Source organism: Rosa rugosa, chromosome 1 (assembly GCF_958449725.1).
Source record: "Rosa rugosa chromosome 1, drRosRugo1.1, whole genome shotgun sequence".
In the NCBI taxonomy this organism is placed as follows: domain Eukaryota; kingdom Viridiplantae; phylum Streptophyta; class Magnoliopsida; order Rosales; family Rosaceae; genus Rosa; species Rosa rugosa.
Genome location: NC_084820.1, coordinates 60158353 through 60185102, shown reverse-complemented (window position 1 = coordinate 60185102; position 26750 = coordinate 60158353). Strand labels below are relative to the sequence as shown.

Sequence of the window (26750 nt, the reverse complement as noted above, 5' to 3'; positions counted from 1 at the left end):
CTAGATGATTTTAAGCTGTAACTTGCTTCCGCAACTCATTTTGAGTTTGACATAATTCTTTCATGAATCTAGATGCAACAAATTCATTAAAAAAATGCGCCGTCACTCGGTGCTTAAAGTGCATCGATCTTGCCAATACTCGGCACAACAACTTACTACTATTTGGGAGAAGACATAGACTATGTCCTTCCGTCATTCATGCTTTTAGTTTGAAATTTTTGATTCATTTATTTTTTTGTTGCTGTATAATTTCTTTAATCTAAAAAAATACAACCCAAAACACAGGCCCAAACACAAACAAATTATAAATCCAGCCCACACGATTAGGGAATGGCCCTCTATAAGATTCCAAGTTTCCAACACTCAAAAGCAGCAGCCGATAAACCCTCACTCAGAGCAACCTGAAGAGGCAAAAGGGAAAAGGAGCAAGATCACGAAGGCTACCGGATATCTCACTCCGGCTACAATTCCGGTGAACGCTGAAGCTACCGAATTTGTAAGTTTTAATACAATCTGGGGTTTGTTTCAGTCAATTTTGGCGCGAGAGAGAGATAGAGAGTAATTACAATGGGGGACGGTGATGTCGTGCTTAGGCGAGTTCGTACGGACTTCGGCGACTACGAGGAAGATGTGATTGCGGAGATCCTAGCGAGGCTACCGGTCAAATCCTTGATGCGATTCCGGTGCGTCTGCAAGTCATGGCGTGCTTTGATCTCCGAATCCTATTTTGTAAAGAAACACCTCAGCTACGGAGAGAGAGGCATCACCGAGAGCGCTCACAGGCTTATTTTCATGCTGGATCCTCCCTTGGTCTTGGACTATGAAGCCTTGAAAAGTATGAAGGATGATGATTATGGTGATGGTGCTGGTGCTCAGTTTGCAGTCACTCAGCTGGATTTTCCGGTGACGAAATCTATCGCTGATTCCGGTTATAGAGTTGGTGTGGGCTCTTGCAATGGCTTGGTATGTGTACAAGTTGACTTCGAGGCCATTATGTTATGGAACCCTTGTACTAGAGACTCCAAGGTTTTACCAAAACCTCCTCGAGTTATAAACTCCAAGTTTAGCTACGATTTTAATGGATTCGGGTATGATTCTGCTAGTGACGACTACAAGGTGATACGGGGGTTCACTGATTATCTTGCTATGAAAATCATGATTCACATCTTTTCACTGAAAACAGGTTCATGGAGGACTGTTGAAGACATTGATTATGTTACATTAATAATGCGGCAGGGGTTGTTCTTAAACGGAGCTCTGCATTGGCTATGTAATCTACCTGAAGGGGGCTCAAGAATTTTGTCTTTTGATTTAGAGGCGGAGAAATTTCAGAAGACGATTCCATTACCCTATGATGACTGGTTTTTTGATCACTTGATTCATAAAAATTGCCTGTGTGTACTTGCTTGCCCAACTCGAACCAACACTTTCAACATATGGATGATGAAAGAATATGGGGTCAAGGAATCCTGGACTGAAGTCTTACAATTTTCTTTGGAGACTTATGCAGAGCATTTTGATGATTATCGTGAATATTTCAGGCCTGTGTGCATTTTAGAGAATGGTGTAGTTTTGATTGACGAGATGGGTGACGGTCAACACCTCATGGTATTATCAAATCTAAAGGAGAAGAAATTCAAGCATGTTGTTGAGGTCGCGAAGAACTGGGAGTTTACAACAGTCATTTATCGAGAGACATTAGTTTCACCAGACGTCCACACATACAAAACCAACAATGTGAGTCTTCTTTATCCATTAAAATTGGAATTTTAGTAGTGTGTGAGTTTTTCAATGTCTTTCAGAAGTTATGTGTGAGTTTTTCAGTACTTGGTCTGTTTAAATAGAGAGAATTCAATGTCTTTCAGAAGTTATGTGTGAGTTTTTCAGTACTTGGTCTGTTTAAATAGAGAGAATTCAATGTCTTTCAGAAGTTATGTGTGAGTTTTTCAGTACTTGTTCTGTTTAAATACTGTTATAAGTTTTGTCACAGTTTAGCTATGTACAAGGCAGACTTCAGGTTCCAGCATGTCCAGTGACTAACATACTAGACTGATCATCTTCTTCACCATTTTATTCCAATTATACTATCATTTCTTGAATTGTTCTCCCTTTTCATTTCAATGGTATTGGTTTATTAGGTCAAGAGGACATATGTTATATTGGATAACTGATTTCTGTTCTGAATGAGTGGATGCTTGTAATTCAACTTATAGCTCATAATTTGTCAGATTTGTAGGTGAGCTAGTAGCGTTGCTGTAGTTCTCAAGGAAATAGGGAGGCAAAAGTGATTTTGTAGAAGCAACCTGGATGTAATTCAAGGTGGCGTCATTTTGATGGAGGAGAGGTATGTGTAATGTTTCTTCTCCACTTGGAAACAAATTGGGAGTCCAGAAAGTCATTTGCATATGTAGAAAGTGGATGCAGTGTTGTTTAGATATTGTACTAAGAATTAAATATCTTGTCTTTGTAAACCTAACAAAGTTATTTCTTATATCTATCAAATATAAAAATGTTTGCTCTTGTCATCCAATCAAAAAGTACTTCTTATTACGTTGAAACTCCTTTAGCCAGGACAAAAGAAACTTTTAAGAAAGAGCAATTAGATTTGCCCAAAAAAAAACATCATCATTTGGATTAAGAATTGATACTCGGGATTGAATGATCAACTCATTTTTACATTTGGTATTGAAAATTAATTTGAGTAGCTGAAAAGGATATTGATTGAATCTCTACCGTCTTATTATGAAATCCAAGCCATCTTATCACGAAATTCTAGCTACAAGATACTTGCATTCTACTAATTAGTTACTAAACTAATCGGTCTTGTGACATTGTTTGAACATCTCAACTTCAGTTCAGATTTCTCACGTAGTACCAAATTATAGCAACTCCTAAACACTGGATAGCCATATACTGCAAGTGTATGTGTATTCTCTACGAACATAACATTGACCTGCTAGAAGCTAAAGAGTACGTTTCAGGTTCAAATCACTTGACCCCAACCTTTATTACTTACCTATTCTTCACATTAAAGACCGGAAGATTATTAGAGGTCAAACCTAAAATCTTTCTTGCTAAGCAGACAAGTGAAAAATAATATAGATAACTATAGTAAACAAAACAATAAAATATTGTTAACACAACTTGCCTACGTCCCCGGAACGCTTAGTTTCACCAAGTTCTCGCCCAAACTCTCACGTGCACCATATCTGTGACTCTAATTTGCAAAACTTTTTTTCAATAGACATAGAAACTATTACTAATGCAAAAGGACATAATCAAAGTTATGCTTATCCTTGGCGGAATCAGACTCACAAAATTCAAAGTTCTTCACTATCAAGTTTATGTGTGTGCTGGATTGCAATTGTTATAATAGAAGAAGCGATGTCTTTTTTCCGTTTCTTCCCTACGGTTCTTTGTACATTTGTCCTAGGAAATGTATTCATGCAGAATATGTTTTAGTTAGATAGTGCTTTTGTTTTTGCTTTTCAAATTTGGGGTAATGGATAGACCTTATCAACTATCCGATGTACTTATATATGATATACACATCTAAATTGTTTTTTATGGCAATTTCTTCTTCTATAAAAGAATTGATAAATAAAGGCAAACATGCCAACATAGAATGATGGCATAATTAGTAGACGCTTAAGCGAAACCTAGCTCGTAAACTACACAGTGGACAAAGAAGGTAGGAGTGTGGAGATACTTGCGAGGCTACTAGTCAAAGCTTTGATGTGTTTCAGTAAAATAGATTCGAGAGAGAAATGTAGAGAGAATTGTAATCATATTATTGAGAATAGGAGCCCTATATATAGGGATTACAATGTACATATTCTAATGTTACAAGGAATACTAATCCGAGTAGGATTAGGAATTCTAGAACCTTCTCTCCTATTACTACTCCTAGTTTGATAAAGCACACACAAAACTGATTTTCCTTCAACACTCCCTCTTGTGCCGCTCAAACTTGGTGGTGACGCTTTATCCGTTGCCTTGTTAAAAATCTTGCTCGAGTGAAAAAAACCCTGTGGGACAAAAATGCGCTCGAGGAGGAGAAAAAGAGTACAACACGTTCTCTACTCTTCGAGATCGAATATGTAGACATCATAACTCCCCCTGATGTCAATATCTCTCCCTGATTGCTACAATCGTGGGAGTTCAAATAACTTTCTCAATCCGATGTTCTTCACATGTTTCTCGAATGTGGATTTAGGTAACGACTTAGTGAATAAGTTCGCTACATTATCCTCTGATCGGATTTGGTTTACTTCAATCTTTAGAAGTGATTGTTGTTGCTGATTATAGAAGAACTTAGGCGATATATGTTTGGTGTTGTCGCTCTTGATGAAACCTAACTTCATTTGTTCAATACAAGCTGCATTATCCTCATAAATGCATGTAGGTTCATCTGTGGTAGACTTCAAACCACAACTTCCTTGAATATGTCTAATTACAGACCTTAGCCATATACATTCACGAACGGCTTCATGTAGAGCAATAATCTCTGCATGATTCGAGGAAGTAGCAACAAGGGTCTGCTTTGTAGACCTCCAAGATATCGCAATGCTTCCCATGGTAAAGACATAACCCGTTTGGGAGCGACCTTTGTGAGGGTCAGAGAGGTACCCTGCATCAGCAATACCCATCAAAACATTGTTGTCGTTTTGATGGAGGGGAGTAGGGTGAGGCCGGCCACCATGGGCGGCGGCGGTGCTGCAGGCGGCAACATTGAAGTTTTTGAGCCATGATGGTCGTGTTCCATGCAGAAGGCTTGATTTTCCGGTACTTGATCGACTGGTTATTATTTCTAGGATTTTAATAGTTGGCAGTTGCAATGGCTTGATATGTCTAATACTTGATTTTCATCATTTTCTAATTGAAGAATCCTTTACCTTTATGTTATGGAATCCTTGTACCGGAGAATACCGGGTCCTACCACAGCCTCCCGTTCATTCCTCCCGAGAATGTTTTTTCGGGTTCAGTTATGATTCAACCACTGATGATTACAAAGTAATACTGGGGAATAGCTATTTATCTGGTTATGAATATGTTGTTGTCTTTATGCTCAAAGGGGGTTCATGGAGGAAGATTGAAAGGCTCAACAGGTATTTCGGGGTGAGTTGGGTAGGGTGTTTAGTTAACGAAGCTCTGCATTGGGTATTGAAGGAAGTGGAAGACGGTAGGTTAATTACTTCAAGGATAGTGTCATTTGATTTAGCGGAGGAGAAATTTCATGAGATTCCATTTCCCCATCCTCCCAATCCAAATGACAATGGGTTTTTGATTGCCGAAGTTGGAAATCCTTGTAATTGCTTAACTCTAGTCTTTCAAACCGTGTATTGTGATGTTGCTGGCAATTTAAAGTTGTGGGTTATGAAGGAGTATGGAGTCAAGGAATCTTGGACTGAAGTCATAAACATCTCTCCAGAGGTTATGGATGAAGATGAAAACATCCCTTTAGAGTTTATGTATGATGGTGAACCGTATACATACATGGCATGCATTTCTGATAATGGCGAGATTTTGATGCAGCTGGAACCTGTAGGCACCTTGGCATTATATAACCCAAGGGAAAAGAAATATAGGACTGTCATGGGCTATCCTGATTACATGTATGAAACTGCCCCTTATATAGAAACTTTAGTTTCACCAGTAACCGGCAGTACTGGCGCAAGTGTGTGATACTGGCGCAGCAACTCCCCTTCACTGCACTCCTTTTGTTTGATACTCTGAAATCGTATGCCGTGTTTATGTTTTGCTCCTTCTGTATGAGATGCTGAAGTCATATGTCACGTTAGGTTTTGCCACTGGTCACTCAATATCTTCTCATCCAATGGTTGTTAGAGATAGTCAGGGCGTGCCACTTTTATGATTCAAGTTCTATCTCAACTGTCTGTATTCGAGTCATTACTTCTGAGGTGAAAACTGAAACTGATCATTACTCTTTAGATTAAATCTAACTTTTGCTGTAAAGATGACTCGCATTGGTGAAACTTTTGTATGCGGTATACCTTTGCCTCTTTATGTTGCGCTATTATCATGCTTTTAACGTAAATGCTACTCAAATTTCAAGATCTGCCCCTAATTTTTGGTGCAATGTACTGCATGACTTTTCGGAATGCAGCCTGGTAATCTTCATTTATGTTTTTATCTATATTAATAAGAAAAAGATACTCATTCCCCTAGAGTCAAAATCACTTTGCTTATTCCTTCCCAAACTTCTCTCTCCTTTTTTTTTTTTAGGTTTCACTTTTAATCTTGCAAGTTTATAGCTATTACAAGACAGACTGCAGGTGCATATAATATTTTGCATCTAATTCTATGGTAAGATGATGTGCTTATCCTTCTCACACTATGTTTTTAACAAAGCAGGTAGTCTTCAAGAGCATTGATATGCATTAACCTCCTCCACGTAGAAGCATATTTAGTATTATGTCAAATCTATTTATTTGATCCCATTTCTAATCTCTACTACCTGGTTCAGCTGCATAAATTGGGGAGATTGACATGCTAAAATTTTCATAAGCATGATTTAGTTATCTTGTGTTTGCAAGTGCAGTGTGATGAATAGACACATTTCTACTTTAGAAGTTTGACATGGATTATACATATTTAAGCTGTCTTTTGATTTTGATGCTGTCTACAGTTGGAAAATTGGAATTTAAATGCTCTTAGTAAAGTCAAAAGTTTGATTGTGATTTCCTAGGATTTCGTTCACAGGTTATGTCGCTAGTCTTTTGCACCTGGAATACTATATGCAGTGGATACTCTGAGCTTCATGGAAGAATCTAGGGTCATGCCTGCTAATTAAACTAGGTTCTGATACTAGTTTTCTGTTCTTGCAATTGACCATTGATTGTGGTGGCCATATCTTATGTTAGAAATCTAGAATATAGAAGCTACATAGTTTCCTGGCACAATCGTTTCGGTTCATTTCCTTATTCAAGATCTAGCCTCGTTTTTTTCATAAAAAGTTTTGGTCTCTGTTACCTGATTTCTACTGAATATAACTGGGACCTTTACCATGTATCTCTTACACCTTCTTCTGTTTTGATGCGATTTATACCTGTCTCTCAAAGTCGTACTTCATATATGAACTATTTTTATGTCTCCACTTTGTCTGTGTATAATTTTTAGATGATACTTGGAATAAAACACTTGTTTATTACTTGCTCAAGGATTGCTGCCTTCTTCTCGGAAGAATACTTAATACAGGTCACTGTTGCAGCAATTTGTTCTGTGATAAACACTCTTGATCTTTCCTCGGCCACTTCGTTTCAATGAAGTTACGAGTTAAACATAACTCATTGTCAGATTTGTTGGTAAGCTAGTTGGTCAGTTACTATGTGCCGTTAATCATATCCAGGTATTGAATGAGCTCTGGTTAGGTTTGATGTGATCTGGGTGTCCCATGGTTGGTTCAGACTTCATAGGTCACTTGAAATTGCATTGAGTGGAAAATTGAGCAAGATGTGCCTTTGCTTCAAAAACGATCAACTCAGCCAGCTAGGATGTCTATCTTGAAGGTCTGCTTAGCATAAACAAATTTCCTTCCCTTGTGGGACTTCCATATCATATAAACTGTGAAATGGTTCAAAAAGTTTTAAAAGATGAAAGGGATTAATTACGTTTACTACTATGCTGACATTTTTTTGAAAGATGCAATTGACATCAACTTCTTGCTAATGTTCACATTTTCATCAATCCAATTATGATCGCTTAGTACTCCTCGTATATTCAATCTAATATATTATGATGAAAAGTGTACCGTGCGCTTGGCAGCATTGAGTGAAGGCAGTGTGGCAGTCGGGTACAATTTAGTGTGCAGTTGAGTACAGTTGGAGAAAGAAATCATATCATCGGAGGTCTTCAACTTCTGATAAAAAGTCCCATCTAGTTCCTGGGCGGCGGCAAAGGTATAAAAATCAACATGGTTTAGGTTTTGAAATCGCCACTCGTATATTATTACGATTGCGGATGCCGCTCTCAACAGTCGCCATAAGAGCAACTCCAACAGCTTCTCTATAATTTTTGTATTATAGGGAAGCAAAAGTCAAAGCTTTAAGCAATTTTTCTTCTTCAACTCCAACAGATTCCCTAGTTTACAGCAATCTCTAAAATCTCTAAATTCTTCCTTAAAATTTTAGAGATTGCTGTAAATTTAGGGAATTTTGTTTTCTCTCTCCTCACTTTCCCTAAAATGGAGAAAGTTATAGGGAATCTGTTGGAGCAAAAGATGCTCATTTTTCCCTAAAATAGAGAAAAACTAAAATATGGGGAAGCTGTTGGAGTTGCTCTAAGTAGGAATTTTGGTTAGTATGTTTGGCGAACAAGTTGAGCAATTGTTGTAAGGAGAGGCATTTGTTTCCGTCCTATAATATAATGTTTGGTCACTGAATTTGGATATAATATTTAAGATATCTAAGTATGCGTTATTCGTGTCAATCTGGCTTTGGAAATTATCAATGAAATTTTATTCTTTTGACGAAATAGGTTTCATCATTTCACAATAAAAAATAAAATAAAAAAGGTTAATGGCCTTAATACCCACTACGTTTTTTCTGTATTGTTAGTTTACATACAAACTTATCTATTTTACTCAATAACATGATAACTTTTCCAAATTTTTCCAATTTTGCACAATAGGGGAAAAATCATGGGTATCTGATTCATTAAGCCTAAAAGAAATCATCAAGTTAAGGGAACATCAAGTTAAGGGAACAGTTTCTGGGCTCTTTCTGACCCGAGCCAAATAACTACGATATTTTTTTATTAGTTTTGTAGAAATTGCTATATAAACCCAATAAATGGTTTTGAGGGTTCTGAAGTCGCCACAACTGAAATGGCGGACGGTCAGCAGCAACTCGTTCTCTCTGAGTCCCATGACTTGAATGCTATCATCATTGAGATCCTCTTGAGGCTGCCCGCTAAATCTTTAGTCCGATTCCGGTGCGTATCCAAGGCCTGGCGGGACTTGATCTCAGAATCTTATTTCATCAAAAATCACCTCTCCCACATCGACACCAAAAACATCCTCAACTTGAAGCTTCTTCTCTCAACTAGTCCTCCCCAAGCCATAGACTATGCAGCACTATCCAACATCGCTAGTTCCAATAAAAACTTGGAGGTTCTAATAAAAACTCTCATTATTTTTCACTTTCCAAGATCGGATTGACCCAATGTCATGGATTTGATTTTTTTTAGCACTAACCAATTCGATTAGCTAATTTTCAAAAACCGAATCAGCTAGATATTTCAAAAACTAACATTTCAGTATTAAGCCGTTGGTGTTAGCTGATAACACCAAAAAAATAAAAATAAAAAAATAAAATCTCGGTTTCAGTTTTATACTGTCGGAATAGTGACCAAAAAAAAAAAACAACGTAGTTCACTTTATGGTAATTGGGTTGGACTTGGTAAAATAGTTTGAGTTGTACCCAACCCAAAATGACTCTGATTACCAGTCGACAGGTTCATTTGAAATTGGGGGAAATGCTCTGCAGTCGCCACTTCGCAAACTGAAACACTTGAAAGATGTCGGACGCTCTCTGCAGTCGGCGGCAGAAACAAGTAGTTCTCTCCGGTACCGCACCTAGCTCCGAGTCTGTTGATTTAGATTGCGTCATTGACGACATCCTCTCACGGCTACCGGCCAAATCGCTGCTCCGATTCCGATGTGTGTGCAAAGCATGGCGGGCCTTGATCTCCGACCCTTATTTCATCAGAAAGCACCTCAGCTGCATCAACACCAAAATCAGCACCAGCTACTCTCTCCTTACCAGATCTGAAATTTTCCGATCCGCAGAGTACGAAGCAATATTGAAGTGTTTGAGCCATGATGATCCTCTTCCAAGCAGAAGGCTTGATTTTCCTGTACTTGATCGACTGGTTTGTATTTCTAACATTTTAATAGTTGGCAGTTGCAATGGCTTGATATGTCTAATACTTGATTTTGTTACTGAAGAATCCTTTACCTTTATGTTATGGAATCCTTGTACCGGAGAATACCAGGTCCTACCACAACCTCCCGTTCATGCCTCCCGCGGATGTTTTTTCGGGTTCGGTTATGATTCAACCACTGATGACTACAAAGTAATAGTGGGTAGCTCTATATATGAATTTGTTGTTGTCTTTATGCTAAAAAAGGGTTCATGGAGGAAGCTTGAAAGGCTCAACAGGTATTTCGTGGTGAATTGGTTTGGGTGTTTAGTTAACGAAGCTCTGCATTGGGTATTGCCGCAAGAGGAAGACGGTAGGTTAATCGCTTCAAGAATAGTGTCATTTGATTTACGGGAGGAGAAATTTCGTGATATTCCATTCCCCTATCCTCCCGATGCAAATGACTGGCAGGGTTTAATTCCAGATGTTGGAATTCTTTGTAATTGCTTAACTCTAGAGTTTCAGACCATGTATGGCGGAGTTGGCAGCAATATAAGGATATGGGTTATGAAGGACTATGGAGTCAAGGAATCTTGGACTGAAGTCATAAACATCCCTTCAGAGGATTTGGATGAAGATGAACTGTGTACAAGCATTGCATGCATTTCTGAGAATGGTGAGATTTTGATGCAGCTGGGAGTTATGGGCGCTTTCCCCATGGCATTATATAATCCGAGGGAGAAGACATGTAGGATTGTCATGCACAATCATGATTCCGTGGATTCTACTGCTCCTTATATAGAAACTTTAGTTTCACCATTAACCGGCAGTACTGGCGCAAGCGTGTGAGACCAACACAGCAACTCCCCTTCCCTGCACTCCTTTTGTTTGATATGCTGAAGACGTATGCTGCATTTATGTTTTGCTCCTTCTGTATGAGATGCTGAAGTCATATGTCACGTTTAGATTTTGCCACTGCTCACTCAATATCTTCTAATCCAATGGTTGTTAGCATGTCTGTATTCGGGTTATTAGTTCTGAGGTGAAAACTGAAACTGATCAGTACTCTTTAGATTAATTCTAACTTTTGCTGTAAAGATGACTCGCATTGGTAAAACTTTTGTATGCGGTATGCCTTTGCCTCTTTATGTTGGGCTATTATCATGCTTTTAACGTAAATGCTACTCAAATTTCAAGTTCTACTTGCCCCTAATTTTTGCTGCAACTGCATGACTTTTCGGAATGCGGCCTGGTGATCTTCATTTATGTTTTGATCTATATTAATAAGAAAAAGATACTCATTCCTCTAGAGTCAAAATCACTTTGCTTTTTCTTCCCTAACTTTCTCTCCGTTTTTTTTTTTTTTGGGTTTTCACTTTTAATCTTGCAAGTTTATAGCTATTACAAGACAGACTGCAGGTGCATATAATATTTGCATCTAATTGTTCTATGGTAAGATGATGTGCTTATCCTTCTCACACTATGCTTTTAACAATAATCATGTCAATTCAAGCAAGTAGTCTTCAAGAGCGTTGATGTGTATAAACCTCCTCCATAGAGAAGCATATTTAGTATTATGTCCAAAGTTTTAAGTTTCTCCGAAACTGCCAAAATATCCGTCGAAATTTCCGTAAATTTGAAGTACCGAAACGAAATTCATATGCTATATCATTTCCGTTAGGAGTTTCCTAAAATTTTCCGAAACTTTCGGTACATTTCCGCGAAATTTTTAATTTCCGAAATATCTACACACAAAAAATATATTAAAAAATTCACACCGAAATTTCTGTGAAATTTGTTTGTCACTAACAAAATATGAAATTTTGATTTTTCTTTTTTTCCAATCAAGTTGAAATCGGATACAACAAAACCCTCTTTGCTTTATCTGCTACTAAAGTATTCATGCTTCAAGTCTCCAACCACATCATGATTCTATTTGCAACGAGGCAAATTATGGAAATGACAGGGGCAGTGGCAAATCATGGCACTATAACCAATATTGTAGTGATGATCATACTACTTATCCTGGTGCAAATCGTGAATACAATTTTAGAGCTAGGGATGCACAAGGAAGACGTGATAGCCATTTGTCTCTAAATGAGTTTGAATCACTTTCTTCAAGTCTTGACTTAATGGATATAGGAACTCAATATAGTGATAACCCTAACCCATTCCATTCTCATTATCCTCATCATGAAATGAGTTCTACCTCAGAAAGTACTTACGGAATTGGATCAAGCTCACAAGGTGGAAGCACATATGGCCTTTTTTATCATTCTTCATCCCAAATGCCGTATGCTTCATACAATGAAACACCATATAGGGTTATTCCACAATATCCGATATATGGATTGCATGTGGGAAGAGATCAACACACATACATTACCCATGTGATGAAGTACCAAAATCATTTCCAAAATTCATGTACTTGGGACTTGGGAGCAGTATGCCAGTATTTTATGATACTAAATGGGACCAGTTCAACCACATGGATCGAACTACATCGTAGTAGCTTTTATTACTAATACTTTATATTGTTTTTGTTGTACTTGTTCATTTTTCATTCACGGGGTTTTGGTATTACACCCCCCTCCCCCCCCCCCCCCCCCCCCCCGGTTGTATATGAAAAAGGCGTGATGGTCAAGCCTCCCACTGGGTTCCAGCCATTAAAAAAAAAAAAAAAAAAGTAAATCACATTCACATTGTCAATATACAAAATATTTATAATTACATATAGATAAAAATAATAGTTTAGCAACTTACTACAGTTTTAGTTAATTACTCGTCTATATTAAATACCACAATTCTATTATTTATGTATAATTTTAGAGAGGTTATATTGTAAATAGGTTTATTATAGGTTAGTTTAGTCTGTATAAAAGTTTCATTGAAAAATATCATTTTATAAATGCAATTAATGTGATTTCTTTATTTTTAACCGAAATTTCCACCGAAATCAAAACTTTCTCCGAAATTTCCTTAAATTTGAAGTACCGAAATCGAAACCAAAACCAAAATTTGAAACCTTGATTATGTCAAATCTTTTTATTTGATCCCATTTCTAAACCCTACTATTTGGTTCAGCTGCATAATTTGGGGAGTTTGTGATGTAGGACCAATAAAGCAGAACTCTAGAACTCGGGTTTATTTGCAGCAGTCTCGATTGTAGAAAGAAAAGGGATTTAGAGAAAGGAAAATGAAAAAAGGGATAGGGCTACTAGCATCATACCAGTAGGGTTATTAGGCATCACACCTAAGATTAGGTTGCATCACACAAACGTGGAGAGAAGCAAAAGCTTTATCGGCGACAACAACCACTCCCAACCCAGCCCATCGTCACCACCGCCATCAACTACCCCAACCATCATCTTGCATCGTTTCTACTTTCTACCATATGGGCATCAGTTAAAACATCAACAAAAAGCAATTGCCAATTGGGTATCGTTTAAATTAAGACCAAAATCGTTTCAATGCTTAATCTTAATTTACAAAGGTACTTCAAGTCTTCAATGCGTGGCTCATTCAAGAGCTGAGATTTTCGTCCAAGATATGAGGATTTTTGATTTTCTAGCAATTTCTTGAAATCTACGTCCAATTTTTTAGGATTTTTGATATTCATTAAGCCTAAAAGAAATCATCAAGTTAAGGGAACAAATTCTGGACTCAGGGAATTTGTAATTCCGACCCGACCCAAATAACTATCGTTTTTTTGTTTTTTGGGAAATTGCTATATAAACCCATGAAATGGTTTTGAGGGTTCTGAAGTGGCCACAACTGAAATGGCGGACGGTCAGCAGCAACTCGTTCTCTCCGAGTCCCATGACTTGAATGCCATCATCGTTGAGATCCTCTTGAGGCTGCCGGCTAAATCTTTAGTCCGATTCCGGTGCGTATCCAAGGCCTGGCGGGACTTGATCTCGGAATCTTATTTCATCAAAAATCACCTCTCCCACATCGACACCAAAAACATCCTCAACTCGAAGCTCCTTCTCTCAACCACTCCTCCCCAAGCCATAGACTACGCAGCACTATCCAACATCGCTAGTTCCAATGAGGAAGATGATGGCCCAGTTGCAAGCAGAGAGGTTGACTATCCGGTAGATACCAGACATTTCTGTTTGGAAGGTTTTGTTGGTTCCTGCAATGGCCTGGTATGTTTGTTATTGGATTGCAGTGTTGTGTTATGGAACCCTTGCACTAGAGTGATCCAGTCATTACCAAGTCCTAGTCGTTTCAGTAGGAGTTGTTTGTTTTATGGGTTCGGTTATGATTCCGTCACCGATGATTGCAAGATAGTAGTGGGAGGTTATAGGCCTCTTGCTGGAAGTGGTCACGGCTACCACTTGCAGCACGGGGAAGGTTTTGAGGAAACCATGATTGAGGTCTTTGCACTGAAAACTGGTTCTTGGAGGACCCTTGAGAGACTTGATTTTGTTATGTTGTTTGGCCAGGGCTGCGTTGTAAATGGAGCTCTGCATTGGTTAAAGCATCAGCCGTCGGAACATGGCTTAATTGTTTCGAATATAATGTGTTTTGATTTAGCGGAGGAGAAATTTCGGGAGTTTGCAGTCCCCTGTCCTCCGAATTATGTAGGGAGGAATTATTTCTCTGTGGGAATTGGAGCTATTAGGAACTGTCTGACTGCGTACTTTGAACCGAGAGATGGGTTCGATTATAGAATGTGGGTGATGAAGGAGTATGGGGTCAAGGAATCTTGGGCTGAAATCATAAGAATTCCTTTTGAGGTTTTGCCTCAAGATTACGAGATATGCTTGCAGCCTTTGTTCATTTTTGAGAACGATGAAGTTTTGATGAATATCAATGGGGACGTCTTGGCATTGTATAATCAGAAGGAAAAGACATTTAGGAATGTCTTCAAGACTCATGTGGAGAATGGTTGGGGACAAACAACTACTTATGTAGAAACTTTAGTTTCACCATTGATCGCCGGTGCCCCAAACTTGTCAAACCAACACTGTGAGTCTTTTGCTACATTTGTTTGATATGATTATATGATCAAGTCACATGCCACATGTTGGTAGTTATCCTGAAGACCTGCAGAATTTCAGCTCAAGTGGCTTGGTTTGGAGCCATTACTTCTGATTTGAAAAGTGTGTTTTAGATTGGTACTACTTGATGCTAAAATTTTCTGTTTTGTGACTTTGCCACTTTCTTAAGCTGGGAATTCTTGGTGTCCTGCTCTTTTGTTATTTTCATGCTTATAAGCAGATTAGTAATTCTATTGGAAAGTAAAATATTCTATCTTCTTACTGCTTGGTTCAACTGCATAAATTCTGAGAATGTGACATGCAACATCCTTATCTTCATTAATATATTGACAAAGATTGATTATGGGGAATTGGGGTATGGTCAAATCCCATGTTTATTTCTGCCTAAACAACCATTTCTGGGCATGCCTTATCTATGAACTTCACTTGTGTTGTAAGTTTATAGGTATTTACAAGACAATACCCCATGTGCTTTTATTTGTCCTGTGACTATACAATGCGCTTGTCCTTCCTACCGTTTTGTTTCAATGTGAGCTACCATATATTGCAGATCAATAAGAGGGGTGAGCTCTGGTTCTAAGCCAAAGTCAGTGGGGTGGGTGGTGGGAGCTCCCCTTCTACCCTGTTGTTTATCTACACTGGGCTGGAAAGGGAGAAACAACCATTTTACTCAGAAATTTAGCTACAGAAATCACTAGTCGGGAATTTACTGTTGGTGATGGTTCTGCATTCTTCATCAATGATCTGCAGTGTATGGTAGCTCATATTTCAGTATTTGACGATCCACGATGCCTGCTCTGCATGTATCTTCTGACTCAACCTACTTGTTCAAAGTCGTAACTTATAATTGAAACCATTGCTGTAGCTGGGGATTGAATCCGACTTCTGTTTTGGAGGTGGCTTCTTCTTGCGACTTATTAATATTTTGCACCGTATTCATTTTCCACACTTAATGTCAGATTACCAAAGTGAGTTGAATATTCATTCTAGTCATACTATTTGGTTCAGCTGCAGTATTCATTTTCCACACTTAATGTCAGATTACCAAAGTGAGTTGAATATTCATTCTAGTCATACTATTTGGTTCAGCTGCATCAATTTGTGGAATTTCAAATGTTATGAATTAGTATGATGCAGTTAATTTTGTGTTTGCAATAGAATAGGGTCCTTGAATGGAGGATTTTCTAGAATTATGCTGTTTTAGAGTTGGAATTCAATTGCTCTTAGTATTGTTGCAAACCTATTTTGGCCTTCAGAAAGTTCAGGTCTGCCACATTAATCGTAAGTCTTACCATGAATCTCTCAAACCTCATCAGAGATAGTTGGACACACGTGTTGAATTTGACAATTTTCTTACTTTTCATCCCAAAGTGATAAATTCATACTTCAAGTTCATCAATAATGTATTCCAAAAACATGTCTGAGTAGTGCATTCATCTGGATGGAAAATACGAAAACCATACCAAGTTACTAACATGCTTAGTACATAAGATTAGTCAGTAGCAAGTAGTAACAGAGTATTTAATACGATGGGGTAAATCAGTCAAAATTATAAAATAACGAGATAAATTAACAAACATGTGAATAGATAGGGGTTCGTTTGCAAAAAGATATACTATTTAGGGCGAAGTAATTGGGGTCTGAATCCTGAGATCACCTCAAAGGAAAACCAAGGGAAGATGTCGGTCACTCTCTGCAGTCGGCTAGTTCTCTCAGATGAGATCATTGTTGAAATACTGGCGAGGCTACCCGTAAAATCCTTAATCCGATTCCGCTGTGTATCCAAGGCATGGCGTGCTTTCATCTCCGACCCTTATTTTGTCAGGAAGCACTTGAGCCACAGCGACACCAAAAACAGCTTCAACTTGAACCTCCTTCTCTCAACCTATCTCGCCACTTCCATACACTACCGAGCTTTATTGAAGATTGAAGAAGACGGCACAGTTGCAAGCAGCGAGCTCCAGTATCCGATTCAGGTACCTAACGCATTTACTTCACGTATCTTGGAGAAACGTTTGGTTGGTTCTTACAATGGTCTGATATGTTTGTCATTTTACGGCGATACCGCCGATACGTTTATGTTATGGAACCCTTGTACTGGAGAGTCCAAGTTATTGCCAAAACCTACCGCTTTCGATACGAGTTATGGAGTGTTCTATGGATTTGGTTATGATTCCGCTGCTGATGATTGCAAGATAGTAAGGGGGAATTGTAGGTCACGTAATGGAGGGGGTATAGGTGATGGTCCTCAGGAAACGATCATTGAGGTCTTTGCACTAAAGACTGGCTGTTGGAGGACCCTTGAGACTGTCGATAATGTTGTATTATCGGACCAGGGCTGCTTTGTAAACGGAGCTCTTCATTGGTTTAACGAGCAGCGGTTCCCAGTTGCTTTAATGTGTTTTGATTTAGCGGAGGAGAGGTTTCGGGAGGTTGCAGTCCCATATCCTCCTGGTTTTGTAGAGGAACATTATTTTTCTGTGGGAATTGCAGTTATTAGAAACTGTCTCACTGTGTATTTCGAACCCACTAATGGGTCCGATTACAAAATGTGGGTGATGAAGGAGTACGGGATCAAGGAATCTTGGGCTGAAGTCATGAGTATTCCTTTTGAGGTCTTGCCTGGAGATTATGTATTAGGCTTGGAGCCTTTATGCCTTTTTGAGAATGATGAAGTTTTGATGAGTCTTGATCGGGAAGCCTTGACATTGTATAATCAGAAGGAGAAGACATTTAGGAATATCTTCAAGTGTCGCGAGGATCATTTTTGGAGTGAAACAGCTACCTATGTAGAATCTTTAGTTTCACCCTTCACCATGTTCGTCTGAAATGTTGAAGCCGTATGCCGTATGCTGGTAGTTGTCATCCCTGAAGATGTGCAGAATACCAGCTCAACTATAACTCTGCGGATTGAATGTAACTAGTGCTGTAGATTGGTAGCACTTGATGCTAAAATTTTCCGTTTTGTGACTTTCTCTGGTTTATTAAGCTTCAAATCTTGGTGTCACACTTATGCTTATCTTGGAATGCAAAAACACACCAATATTTTGTGAAGAAGGACCTGGTTTCCTTGTGTGCGCCAGTCATGGCACGCATTTGATATCCTGGTCTTATGTTGTGAAGAAGGCCTGAGCTACCTCCATTCAATCATTGAACTATCTTTTCAGTCAAGATTGAACAAACAAGCAAAACATGACATCTCATTTTGCGATTCGAGCTACTTTATGAGCTTTACAAAGAAACTTTATGTTTTACTTGAATTCTCAGCAAGCACAATATTTATAACTAGGCATTCAACAATAATCTCATCTCCCTCAACAATTGTAGGTGAGATTTTAAGTTCTTCCCTCTTCCCCAACTCTGTGTTGAGTTGGACATAGTTCTTTCATGAATCTAGATGCAACAATAAAATGCGTCCCCTAAAGGATCAATGCATTGCCAATCCTCGACACGACAACTTGCTACTATTTGGGAGAATAGTCACTTTCTTCCCGTCATTCATGCTTTCAATTTGATATTTTTGATTCGTGTTGTAATTACGTATAATACGTTGTGCTATAATTTCTCACAAAAATGTAATACAAAGATATATCACCGAAAACACAGGCCCAAACAGAAAGAGATCATAAATCCAGCCCGCACGATAAGGGAAAGGCCCTTATAAGATTCCAAAGTTTCCAACACTCGGACCAACCCTCACTCGGAGCATCCTGAAGAGGCAAAAGGGGAAAGGAGCAAGACCACAAACGCTACCGGAAATCTCACTCCGGCTACGGTTCCGGTGAACGCTGGAGCGACCGAATTTGTAAGTTTCGATACTTTAAACAGTTTAGCAGCAGTTTTGTACAATCTGGGGTTTCTTTCAGTCAATTTGGGCGAGAGAGAGAGAGAGAGTAATTACAATGGGGGACGTCGATGTCGTGCTTAAGCGAGCTCATACCAACTTCGGCGACTACGAGGAAGATGTGATTGTGGAGATCCTCGCAAGGCTACCGGTCAAATCCTTGATTCGATTCCGGTGCGTCTGCAAGTCATGGCGTGCTTTGATCTCCGATTCCTATTTTATAAAGAAACACCTCAGCTACGGAGAGAGAGGCATCACCAAAAGCACTTACAGGCTCATCATTTTCATGCTGGATCCTCCCTCGCCGTTGGAAATCCTAGCCTTGAGAAATATGAAGGATGATGATGATGGCGATGGCGCTGCGGGTGGTCAGTTTGCAGTCATTCAGCTGGATTGTCCGGTAACAAAAACTATCACTTATTCCCGTCATAGAATTCTTGTTGGTTCTTGCAATGGCTTGGTATGTGTAGAACTTGACTCGGAGGTCATTATGTTATGGAACCCTTGTACTAGAGACTCCAAGGTTTTACCAAAACCTCCTCGAGTTATAAACTCTGAGTTTATCTACTGCTTTCATGGACTCGGGCATGATTCTGCTAGTGATGACTACAAGGTGATACGGGGGTTCACTGATTATCTTGCTAAGAAAATCATGATTCACATCTTTTCACTGAAAACAGGTTCATGGAGGACTGTCGAAGACATTGATTATGTTAGATCAATAAGGGGGCAGGGGTTGTTCTTAAATGGAGCTCTGCATTGGTTATATAGTCTACCTGAAGGGGGCTCAAGAATTTTGTCTTTTGATTTAGGGGCGGAGAAATTTCAGAAGACGATTCCATTACCCTATGATGACTGGTTTCGTGATCCCTTGATTCATAAAAATTGTCTCTGTGTACTTACTTGCCCAACTGGGACCAACAATTTCAACATATGGATGATGAAAGAATATGGGGTCAAGGAATCCTGGACTGAAGTCTTACAATTTTCTTTGTTTGACGAGAAGATTTATGCAGAGTATTTTGATGATAATACAAAATATTTCAGGCCTGTGTGCATGTTAGAGAATGGTGTAGTTTTGATTGACGAGAAGATTTATGCAGAGTATTTTGATGATAATACAAAATATTTCAGGCCTGTGTGCATGTTAGAGAATGGTGTAGTTTTGATTGACGAGATGGGTATGTGTGAAGACATATTGGTATTATCTAATCTAAAGGAGAAGACATTCAAGGATGTTGTTGAGGTCGTGACGAGCTTGGACATTAGAACGGTTACTTACCGAGAGACATTAGTTTCACCAGACGTCCACACATACAAAACCAACAATGTGAGTCTTCTTTATCCATTAACTGTTAGAATTTTAGTAGTGTGGTTACCCTGTGTCAGTTGTCGGGACTACCTTGAGTCATACATTTGGCAAAGTTTGCTTTTGGGTTTGCTATTTTGTAACTTATCCACTTTCTTCAGCTTTCATCCATATTGGGTGCAACTTTTCTCCACGGTAATTTTATTGGAAAACAAGTTAAGCATGACATGTCACCATATTTGATTCAAATGCATAAATATTGAGAATCTGATTTGCCAAATTCTGTTAATAGATAGCACAGCTACAAGTATCAATTATGTTATTCTTTGTATGCCGTGCAAGGGTTGTTAAAAGGAGAGAAATCACTGTCTTACTTCAGAAGTTATGTGTGAGTTTTACCTCTTTTAGTATCTTTTCTGTTTAAATACTGTTATAAGTTTTGTCACAGTTTAGCCATGTACAAGGCAGACTCCAGGTTCCAGCATTATGTCCAGTGACTAACACACTAGACTAATCATCTGTTTTCCATTTTATTCCAATCATACTATCATTTCTAGAATTGTTCTTCCTTTTTCATTTCAATGGTATTGGGTTATTAGATCGAGAGGACATATGTTATATTATTGCTTCCCGTTCTGAATGAGTGAAATGCTTGTAATTCAACTTATAACCCATTTTTGTCAGATTTGTAGGTGAGCTAGTAGCTCGTTGCTATAGTTCTCAAGGAAATAGGGAGGCAAAAGTGCTTTTGTAAAAGCAACCTGGTTGTAATTCAAGGTGGACCTCATTTTGAAGGGAAAGGGGGGGGGGGGGGGGGGGAGGTATGTGTAATGTTTCTACTTCACTTGGAAACAAGTTGGGAGATCCAAAAAGTCATTTGCTTGTGTAGAAAGTGGATGCAGTGTTGTATGTAGATAGGAAATAGGGAGGCAAAAGTGCTTTTGTAGAAGCAACCTGGTTGTAATTAAAGGTGGGCCTCATTTTGAGGGGGGGGGAGAGGTATGTGTAATGTTTCTACTTCACTTGGAGATCCAAAAAAGTAATTTGCTTATGTAGAAAGTGGATGGTGTTGTTTGTAGATATTGTACTACGAATGAAATATCTCGTCTATGTAAACTTATTAAGGTTATTTCTTATAACTATCATATGTCAAAATCATAGCTCTTGTCATCCAATCTGAAAGTACTTATTACGTATGGAACTCCGTTAGCCAGGACAAAAGAAACTCACCACTATTAAGAGCGAGCAATTAGATTTGCCAAAAGAAAGGGAAAAAAAAAATGTTATCACTTGGATTAAGAATAGGTTCTGGGGACTGAATGATCAAGTGATTCGCTATATGGTACTGAAAATTAATTGAGTAGCTAAAAGGATGTGATTGAATCTCTGCCATCTTATCACGAAATTCTAGCTACAAGATACTTGTATTCTACTAATTAGTCACTAAACTAATCGGTCTTGTGACACTGGTCTCTGCAATATTGAACGTCTCAACTTCATAATAAGTTCAGATTTCTTGCGACGTAGTACGGTGACAATTTCTTCACGAGCAATATGCTTTGTAGGCGGTGACAATTTCTTCACGAGCTCTACAAATGTGTGCCCAATGACCGGATACTCCACATCGAGAACATACATCTCTTTGCTCAGACTCCATTGATTGAGGCGCTTTGAAAGCGTCATTTAGATGGCTCTTATTGTTGGTGGCGCCATTAACATGGCCAGAGGCGCCTCAATCAGACTCCATTGATTGAGGCGCTTTGAAAGCGTCATTTAGATGACTCTTATTGTTGGTGGCGCCATTAACATGGCCAGAGGCGTTGCCTCCCTCTCTCTTTCCACGTTAACCTCTTCGGTTCCGTGTTCGCCTATTTTGGCAGTTACCTTCCCAAGTAGAGCGATTATATGGACCAGAATGTCCAGAAGTATCCCTAAGATTAGGGTTTTGCTCTTGGCATCCTCTCTTAGGGGCGCGACTATAATTGGATTCCGGAATATGCTTTGTTTCCACGGATCTCGAATTATAGTTCTTCACAAGGATGTTGTCATGCTTTTCAGCGACATTCATAGCTCCAATAAGCTCATGAAACCTTGTGATCTGTTCTGCAATTACATCGATTCGATAGTTCTTAGTAACCATCAATGCAAAGACGGAGAAGGTAGAGAGAGTCTTCTCAATCAACATCGCATCTGTGATCTCTTTACCACAGAGTTCCATTAAGTATTTATTGCGAAGTGCTTCCGAGTTGTAGTCAAGAACTGACTTGAAATCACAGAAGCGGAGGCTATGTCATCTCACTTCTAGGTCAGGAAGCAGGGAGTCACGGACGTTGCCAAATCTTTTTTCGAGTGAGACCCACAGCCTTCTGGAGTCTTCTTCATTCATACACTCGTACCGGAGCGAATCATCCATATGACGAGTCATTAGGATGATGGCTTTCGCCTTATTTGCCTCTAAGGCTGCTTTATTTGCTTCCAAAGCTTGAGCTTGCTCAACAATTAGCACGTCTTGGCCAGGCTCGAGAATCGTATCTAGGATTCCATCAGCCTTGAGATGCTGGCGGACATCACGAACCCACCTGTGATATCCAGAGCCAGTTGTTCCCAATGGAGTAAAGTCCAATTTGTTCAGGTTACTCATCCTGAAAGAGAACAAGAAAAAAAAAAAGGTTAGTTTCGGAGCAGAAAAAGCTACCACGAAAACATATAAAATTTCTGAGCGTAGTCGCTTCCAAGAAATTAGGAATTTCTTAGTGTAATCGCTTCCAAGAAATTCAATTCCAAGAGGGGTTGGATTAGATCGAAACAATGATGTTAGTAGTCGATCATTTTATCTCAACAAACTCTAAGTTTGGAGGACTCTACAAGCTCCAAGCTTGGAGTGAGCACGAACCCCTACAGTTCGGCTTAATTTGGTCTCCCCTATGATGAAGAAAGGGGGGTAGAAGAAGAGAGGTTGCAAGTCCCCAAAGAAGAAAAAGAAGAGAAAAAGAATTAAAACTTCAAAAACGGGAACTTTAGTAAAAATTACCTCAAAATAGGTCGCCTCTACAAGCTCCAAGCTTGGAGTGAGCACGAACCCCCACAGTTCGGCTTAATTTGGTCTCCCCTATGATGAAGAAAGGGGGGTTGCAAGTCCCCAAAGAAGAAAAAGAAGAGAAAAAGAATTAAAACTTCAAAAACGGGAACTTTTAGTAAAAATTACCTCGAAATAGGTCCCCGGGAAATTTGGCCGGAAAAAGTCGACGGAAAACTGGCCGGAAAAGTCGCCGGTGCTGACGTAGCTGCTGACTGTGTTGCTGATGTGGCTTGCGTCAGTGGGCCGCGGCTTGGGCTGCCTCCTGTTTTTTTTTTTTTTTTTCTTTTCTTCTCTTTTCTTCCGGTTTTCTACAGGAAGTTTGGGTTGCCGGTTCAGTAACTTCTGGACCAGTTTTTGTTCTTTTTCTTCCGGTTCCTGAATATGTAGATCAAGGGGCTTCTGCTAGCAAAATTTGGTGGAAATTGGAGGTCCGGAAGATGGTGAACCGGTGGAATATTTGCTGCGGGTTGTATGGAGCTTCCGGTGGCCGGTTCGGTAGGTTTCCGGCCGGTTCTGGTGGTTCTGCAGCCGGTTCTGCATTCCTGGGGTCGAGGGCTTCAAGTTGTGTGGCGGAGGCAAAAAAGGGTTCAAGGTTTTGTATTTGGATTTAAAGTTTTAGCTTCTTGAATCAGGGTTTGGCTATTTGTTTCACGGTTAGGGCCTCGTGCTGATAACGTGTTTAAGGAAAACTGAAATTTGGAGAGAATTGAGTCGTACTTTCATTGATAATAGCAGCCTCTTTATATAGAGGATTACAAGACATAGAATCACAGTTGTACAAGCCCAAAGTTTGGGCCAGACACATATTCTGGATTTACTTGAACATGCCTAGATTTATTTGGACTACTTTCTAGATCCTGACTCAAAATATTCCGCTTGTATTCTTCATCAATTTGACATGCTAAATAACAATTAACATAAAGATTCATAGTTAGTGGGATTTTGATTCGAAAAAGAAAACATAAAATAAAAATAGAAATTTGAATAAAGATAATAAAAAATAAATAAATAATGAAAATGTGAGAGCTTAACAGTAAAACCAGAAAGAAAGTTAATGAAAGTGTGTAAATAGGCAAACTTTTAAAAAATTAGTGTGTTATGTGTTAAAATTGATAAAAAAATGTGTTATGAAATAAAATTGATAAGTTGGCGTGTAAATTGACAACAGGGGACAAATCATAGGTATCTTATTCATTAAGCCTAAAAGAAATCATCAAGTTAAGGGAACAAATTCTGGGCTCAGGGAATTTGTAATTCCGACCCGACCCAAATACCTAACATTTTTTTTTTTTTTTTGGGAAATTGCTATATAAAGCCAATAAATGGTTTTGAGGGTTCTGAAGTGGCCACAACTGAAATGGCGGACGGTCAGCAGCAACTCGTTCTCTCCGAGTCCCATGACTTGAATGCCATCATCGTTGAGATCCTCTTGAGGCTGCCGGCTAAATCTTTAGTCCGATTCCGGTGCGTATCCAAGGCCTGGCGGGACTTGATCTCGGAATCTTATTTCATCAAAAATCACCTCTCCCACATCGACACCAAAAACATCCTCAACTCGAAGCTCCTTCTCTCAACCACTCCTCCCCAAGCCATAGACTACGCAGCACTATCCAACATCGCTAGTTCCAATGAGGAAGATGATGGCCCAGTTGCAAGCAGAGAGGTTGACTATCCGGTAGATACCAGACATTTCTGTTTGGAAGGTTTTGTTGGTTCCTGCAATGGCCTGGTATGTTTGTTATTGGATTGCAGTGTTGTGTTATGGAACCCTTGCACTAGAGTGATCCAGTCATTACCAAGTCCTAGTCGTTTCAGTAGGAGTTGTTTGTTTTATGGGTTCGGTTATGATTCCGTCACCGATGATTGCAAGATAGTAGTGGGAGGTTATAGGCCTCTTGCTGGAAGTGGTCACGGCTACCACTTGCAGCACGGGGAAGGTTTTGAGGAAACCATGATTGAGGTCTTTGCACTGAAAACTGGTTCTTGGAGGACCCTTGAGAGACTTGATTTTGTTATGTTGATTGGCCAGGGCTGCGTTGTAAATGGAGCTCTGCATTGGTTAAAGCATCAGCCATCAGAACATGGCTTAATTGTTTCGAATATAATGTGTTTTGATTTAGCGGAGGAGAAATTTCGGGAGATTGCATTCCCCTGTCCTCTGAATTATGCAGAGAGTGATTATTTCTCTGTGGGAATTGGAGCTATTAGGGACTGCCTGACTGTGTACTTCCAACCAGATGGACTCGATTATAGAATGTGGGTGATGAAGGAGTATGGGGTCAAAGAATCTTGGGCTGAAATCATAAGAATTCCTTTTGAGGTTTGGCCTCAAGAGTTAGGAATGTTGCAGCCTTTGTTCATGTTTGAGAACGATGAAGTTTTGATGAATATCAATTGGGAAGTCTTGGCATTGTATAATCAGAAGGAAAATACATTTAGGAATGTCTTCAAGACTCATGTGATGAATGGTTGGCGACAAACAACTACTTATATAGAAACTTTAGTTTCACCATTGATCGGCGGTAAACCAACACTGTGAGTCTTTCACTACATTTGTTTGATATGATTATATGATCAAGTCACATGCCACATCTTGATAGTTATCCTGAAGACCTGCAGAATTTCAGCTCAAGTGGCTTGGTTTAGAGCCATTACTTCTGATTTGAAAAGTATGTTGTAGATTGGTACTACTTGATGCTAAAATTTTCTGTTTTGTGACTTTGCCACTTTCTTAAGCTGGGAATTCTTGGTGTCCTGCTCTTTTGTTATTTTCATGCTTTTAAGCAGATTAGTAATTCTATTGGAAAGTTAAATATTCTATCTTCTTACTACTTGGTTCAACTGCATAAATTTTGAGAATGTGACATGCAACATCCTAATCTTCATTAATATATTGACAAAGATTGATTATGGGAAATTGGGGTATGGTCAAATCCCTTGTTTATTTCTGCCTAAACAACCATTTCTGGGCATGTCTTATCTATGAACTTCACTTGTGTTGTAAGTTTACAGCTATTTACAAGACAATACCCCATGTGCCTTTATTTGTCCTGCGACTATACAATGCACTTGTCCTTCCTACCGTTTTGTTTCAATGTGAGCTACCATATACTGCAGATCAGTAAGAGAGGGTGAGCTCTGGTTCTAAGCCAAAGTCAGTGGGGGTGAGGGGTGGGAGCTCCCCTTCTACCCTGTTGTTTATGTACACTGGGCTAGAAAGGGAGAAACAACCATTTTACTCAGAAATTTAGCTACAAAAATCACTAGCAGAGAATTTACTGTCGCTGATGGTTCTGCATTCTTCATCAATGATCTGCAGTGTATGGTAGCTCACATTTGAGCATTTGACGATCCACGATGCCTGCCCTGCTTGTATCTTCTGACTCAACCTACTTGTTTCAAAGTCGTAACTTATAATTGAAAACCATTGCTGTAGCTGGGGATTGAATCCGACTTATGTTTTGGAGGAGGCTTCTTCTTGCTACTTTTTAATATTTTCACCGTATTCATTTTCCACACTTCAAATGCTAGAGCTAATTTTGTGTAGGGTCCTTGAATAGAGGAATTTCTAGAGTTATGCCGTTTTAGAGTTGGAATTCAAATGCCCTTAGTAGTGCTGCAAAGCTA

At 39.2% G+C, this 26750-nt stretch overlaps 7 protein-coding genes across 10 annotated transcripts; all 7 read left to right on the top strand.

Moving 5' to 3' along the window:
• The first annotated feature begins 355 nt into the window (after positions 1 to 355).
• LOC133725821 (F-box/kelch-repeat protein At3g23880-like) lies at positions 356 to 2525 on the top strand. Of its 3 annotated transcripts, XM_062153201.1 has the most exons (3): positions 369 to 496; positions 594 to 1737; positions 2229 to 2525. In XM_062153201.1, exons 2-3 carry the CDS (start codon positions 673 to 675, stop codon positions 2238 to 2240), a joined length of 1077 nt encoding a protein of 358 aa, XP_062009185.1. In that variant the 5' UTR covers positions 369 to 496; positions 594 to 672; the 3' UTR covers positions 2241 to 2525. The 3 variants fall into 3 exon arrangements, with proteins under 3 accessions (XP_062009184.1, XP_062009183.1, XP_062009185.1); XM_062153200.1 differs by having other exon boundaries at positions 356 to 1737; positions 2237 to 2525; XM_062153199.1 differs by having other exon boundaries at positions 356 to 1737.
• Positions 2526 to 4899: 2374 nt separating this feature from the next.
• On the top strand, positions 4900 to 5685 carry LOC133731895 (F-box protein CPR1-like). The gene has a single exon (XM_062159341.1). The coding sequence runs from the start codon at positions 4900 to 4902 to the stop codon at positions 5683 to 5685; it is 786 nt and encodes a 261-aa protein (XP_062015325.1).
• Positions 5686 to 9434: 3749 nt separating this feature from the next.
• Positions 9435 to 11082, top strand: LOC133743393 (F-box protein CPR1-like). The gene has a single exon (XM_062171321.1). The coding sequence runs from the start codon at positions 9538 to 9540 to the stop codon at positions 10729 to 10731; it is 1194 nt and encodes a 397-aa protein (XP_062027305.1). The 5' UTR covers positions 9435 to 9537; the 3' UTR covers positions 10732 to 11082.
• Positions 11083 to 13082: 2000 nt separating this feature from the next.
• On the top strand, positions 13083 to 15149 carry LOC133725819 (F-box/kelch-repeat protein At3g23880-like). The gene has a single exon (XM_062153197.1). It carries the CDS (start codon positions 13662 to 13664, stop codon positions 14883 to 14885), a length of 1224 nt encoding a protein of 407 aa, XP_062009181.1. The 5' UTR covers positions 13083 to 13661; the 3' UTR covers positions 14886 to 15149.
• A 1138-nt stretch (positions 15150 to 16287) lies between these two features.
• LOC133725820 (F-box/kelch-repeat protein At3g06240-like) lies at positions 16288 to 17898 on the top strand. The gene has a single exon (XM_062153198.1). It carries the CDS (start codon positions 16571 to 16573, stop codon positions 17717 to 17719), a length of 1149 nt encoding a protein of 382 aa, XP_062009182.1. The 5' UTR covers positions 16288 to 16570; the 3' UTR covers positions 17720 to 17898.
• A 580-nt stretch (positions 17899 to 18478) lies between these two features.
• On the top strand, positions 18479 to 21214 carry LOC133725818 (F-box/kelch-repeat protein At3g23880-like). 2 transcript variants are annotated; one of them, XM_062153196.1, is made up of 2 exons: positions 18479 to 20065; positions 20737 to 21214. In XM_062153196.1, the coding sequence occupies exons 1-2, from the start codon at positions 18794 to 18796 to the stop codon at positions 20743 to 20745; spliced, it is 1281 nt and encodes a 426-aa protein (XP_062009180.1). In that variant the 5' UTR covers positions 18479 to 18793; the 3' UTR covers positions 20746 to 21214. The 2 variants fall into 2 exon arrangements, with proteins under 2 accessions (XP_062009180.1, XP_062009179.1); XM_062153195.1 differs by having other exon boundaries at positions 18482 to 20065; positions 20729 to 21212.
• A 3240-nt stretch (positions 21215 to 24454) lies between these two features.
• Positions 24455 to 25921, top strand: LOC133725817 (F-box/kelch-repeat protein At3g23880-like). The gene has a single exon (XM_062153193.1). It carries the CDS (start codon positions 24481 to 24483, stop codon positions 25660 to 25662), a length of 1182 nt encoding a protein of 393 aa, XP_062009177.1. The 5' UTR covers positions 24455 to 24480; the 3' UTR covers positions 25663 to 25921.
• Positions 25922 to 26750: the final 829 nt, after the last annotated feature.

Coding starts and splice junctions, on each gene's coding strand:
- LOC133743393 (XM_062171321.1), top strand. CDS start 9,538: ATGTCGGACGCTCTCTGCAGTCGGCGGCAGAAACAAGTAGTTCTCTCC.
- LOC133725817 (XM_062153193.1), top strand. CDS start 24,481: ATGGCGGACGGTCAGCAGCAACTCGTTCTCTCCGAGTCCCATGACTTG.
- LOC133725821 (XM_062153199.1), top strand. CDS start 568: ATGGGGGACGGTGATGTCGTGCTTAGGCGAGTTCGTACGGACTTCGGC.
- LOC133725820 (XM_062153198.1), top strand. CDS start 16,571: ATGTCGGTCACTCTCTGCAGTCGGCTAGTTCTCTCAGATGAGATCATT.
- LOC133731895 (XM_062159341.1), top strand. CDS start 4,900: ATGTTATGGAATCCTTGTACCGGAGAATACCGGGTCCTACCACAGCCT.
- LOC133725819 (XM_062153197.1), top strand. CDS start 13,662: ATGGCGGACGGTCAGCAGCAACTCGTTCTCTCCGAGTCCCATGACTTG.
- LOC133725818 (XM_062153195.1), top strand. CDS start 18,794: ATGGGGGACGTCGATGTCGTGCTTAAGCGAGCTCATACCAACTTCGGC.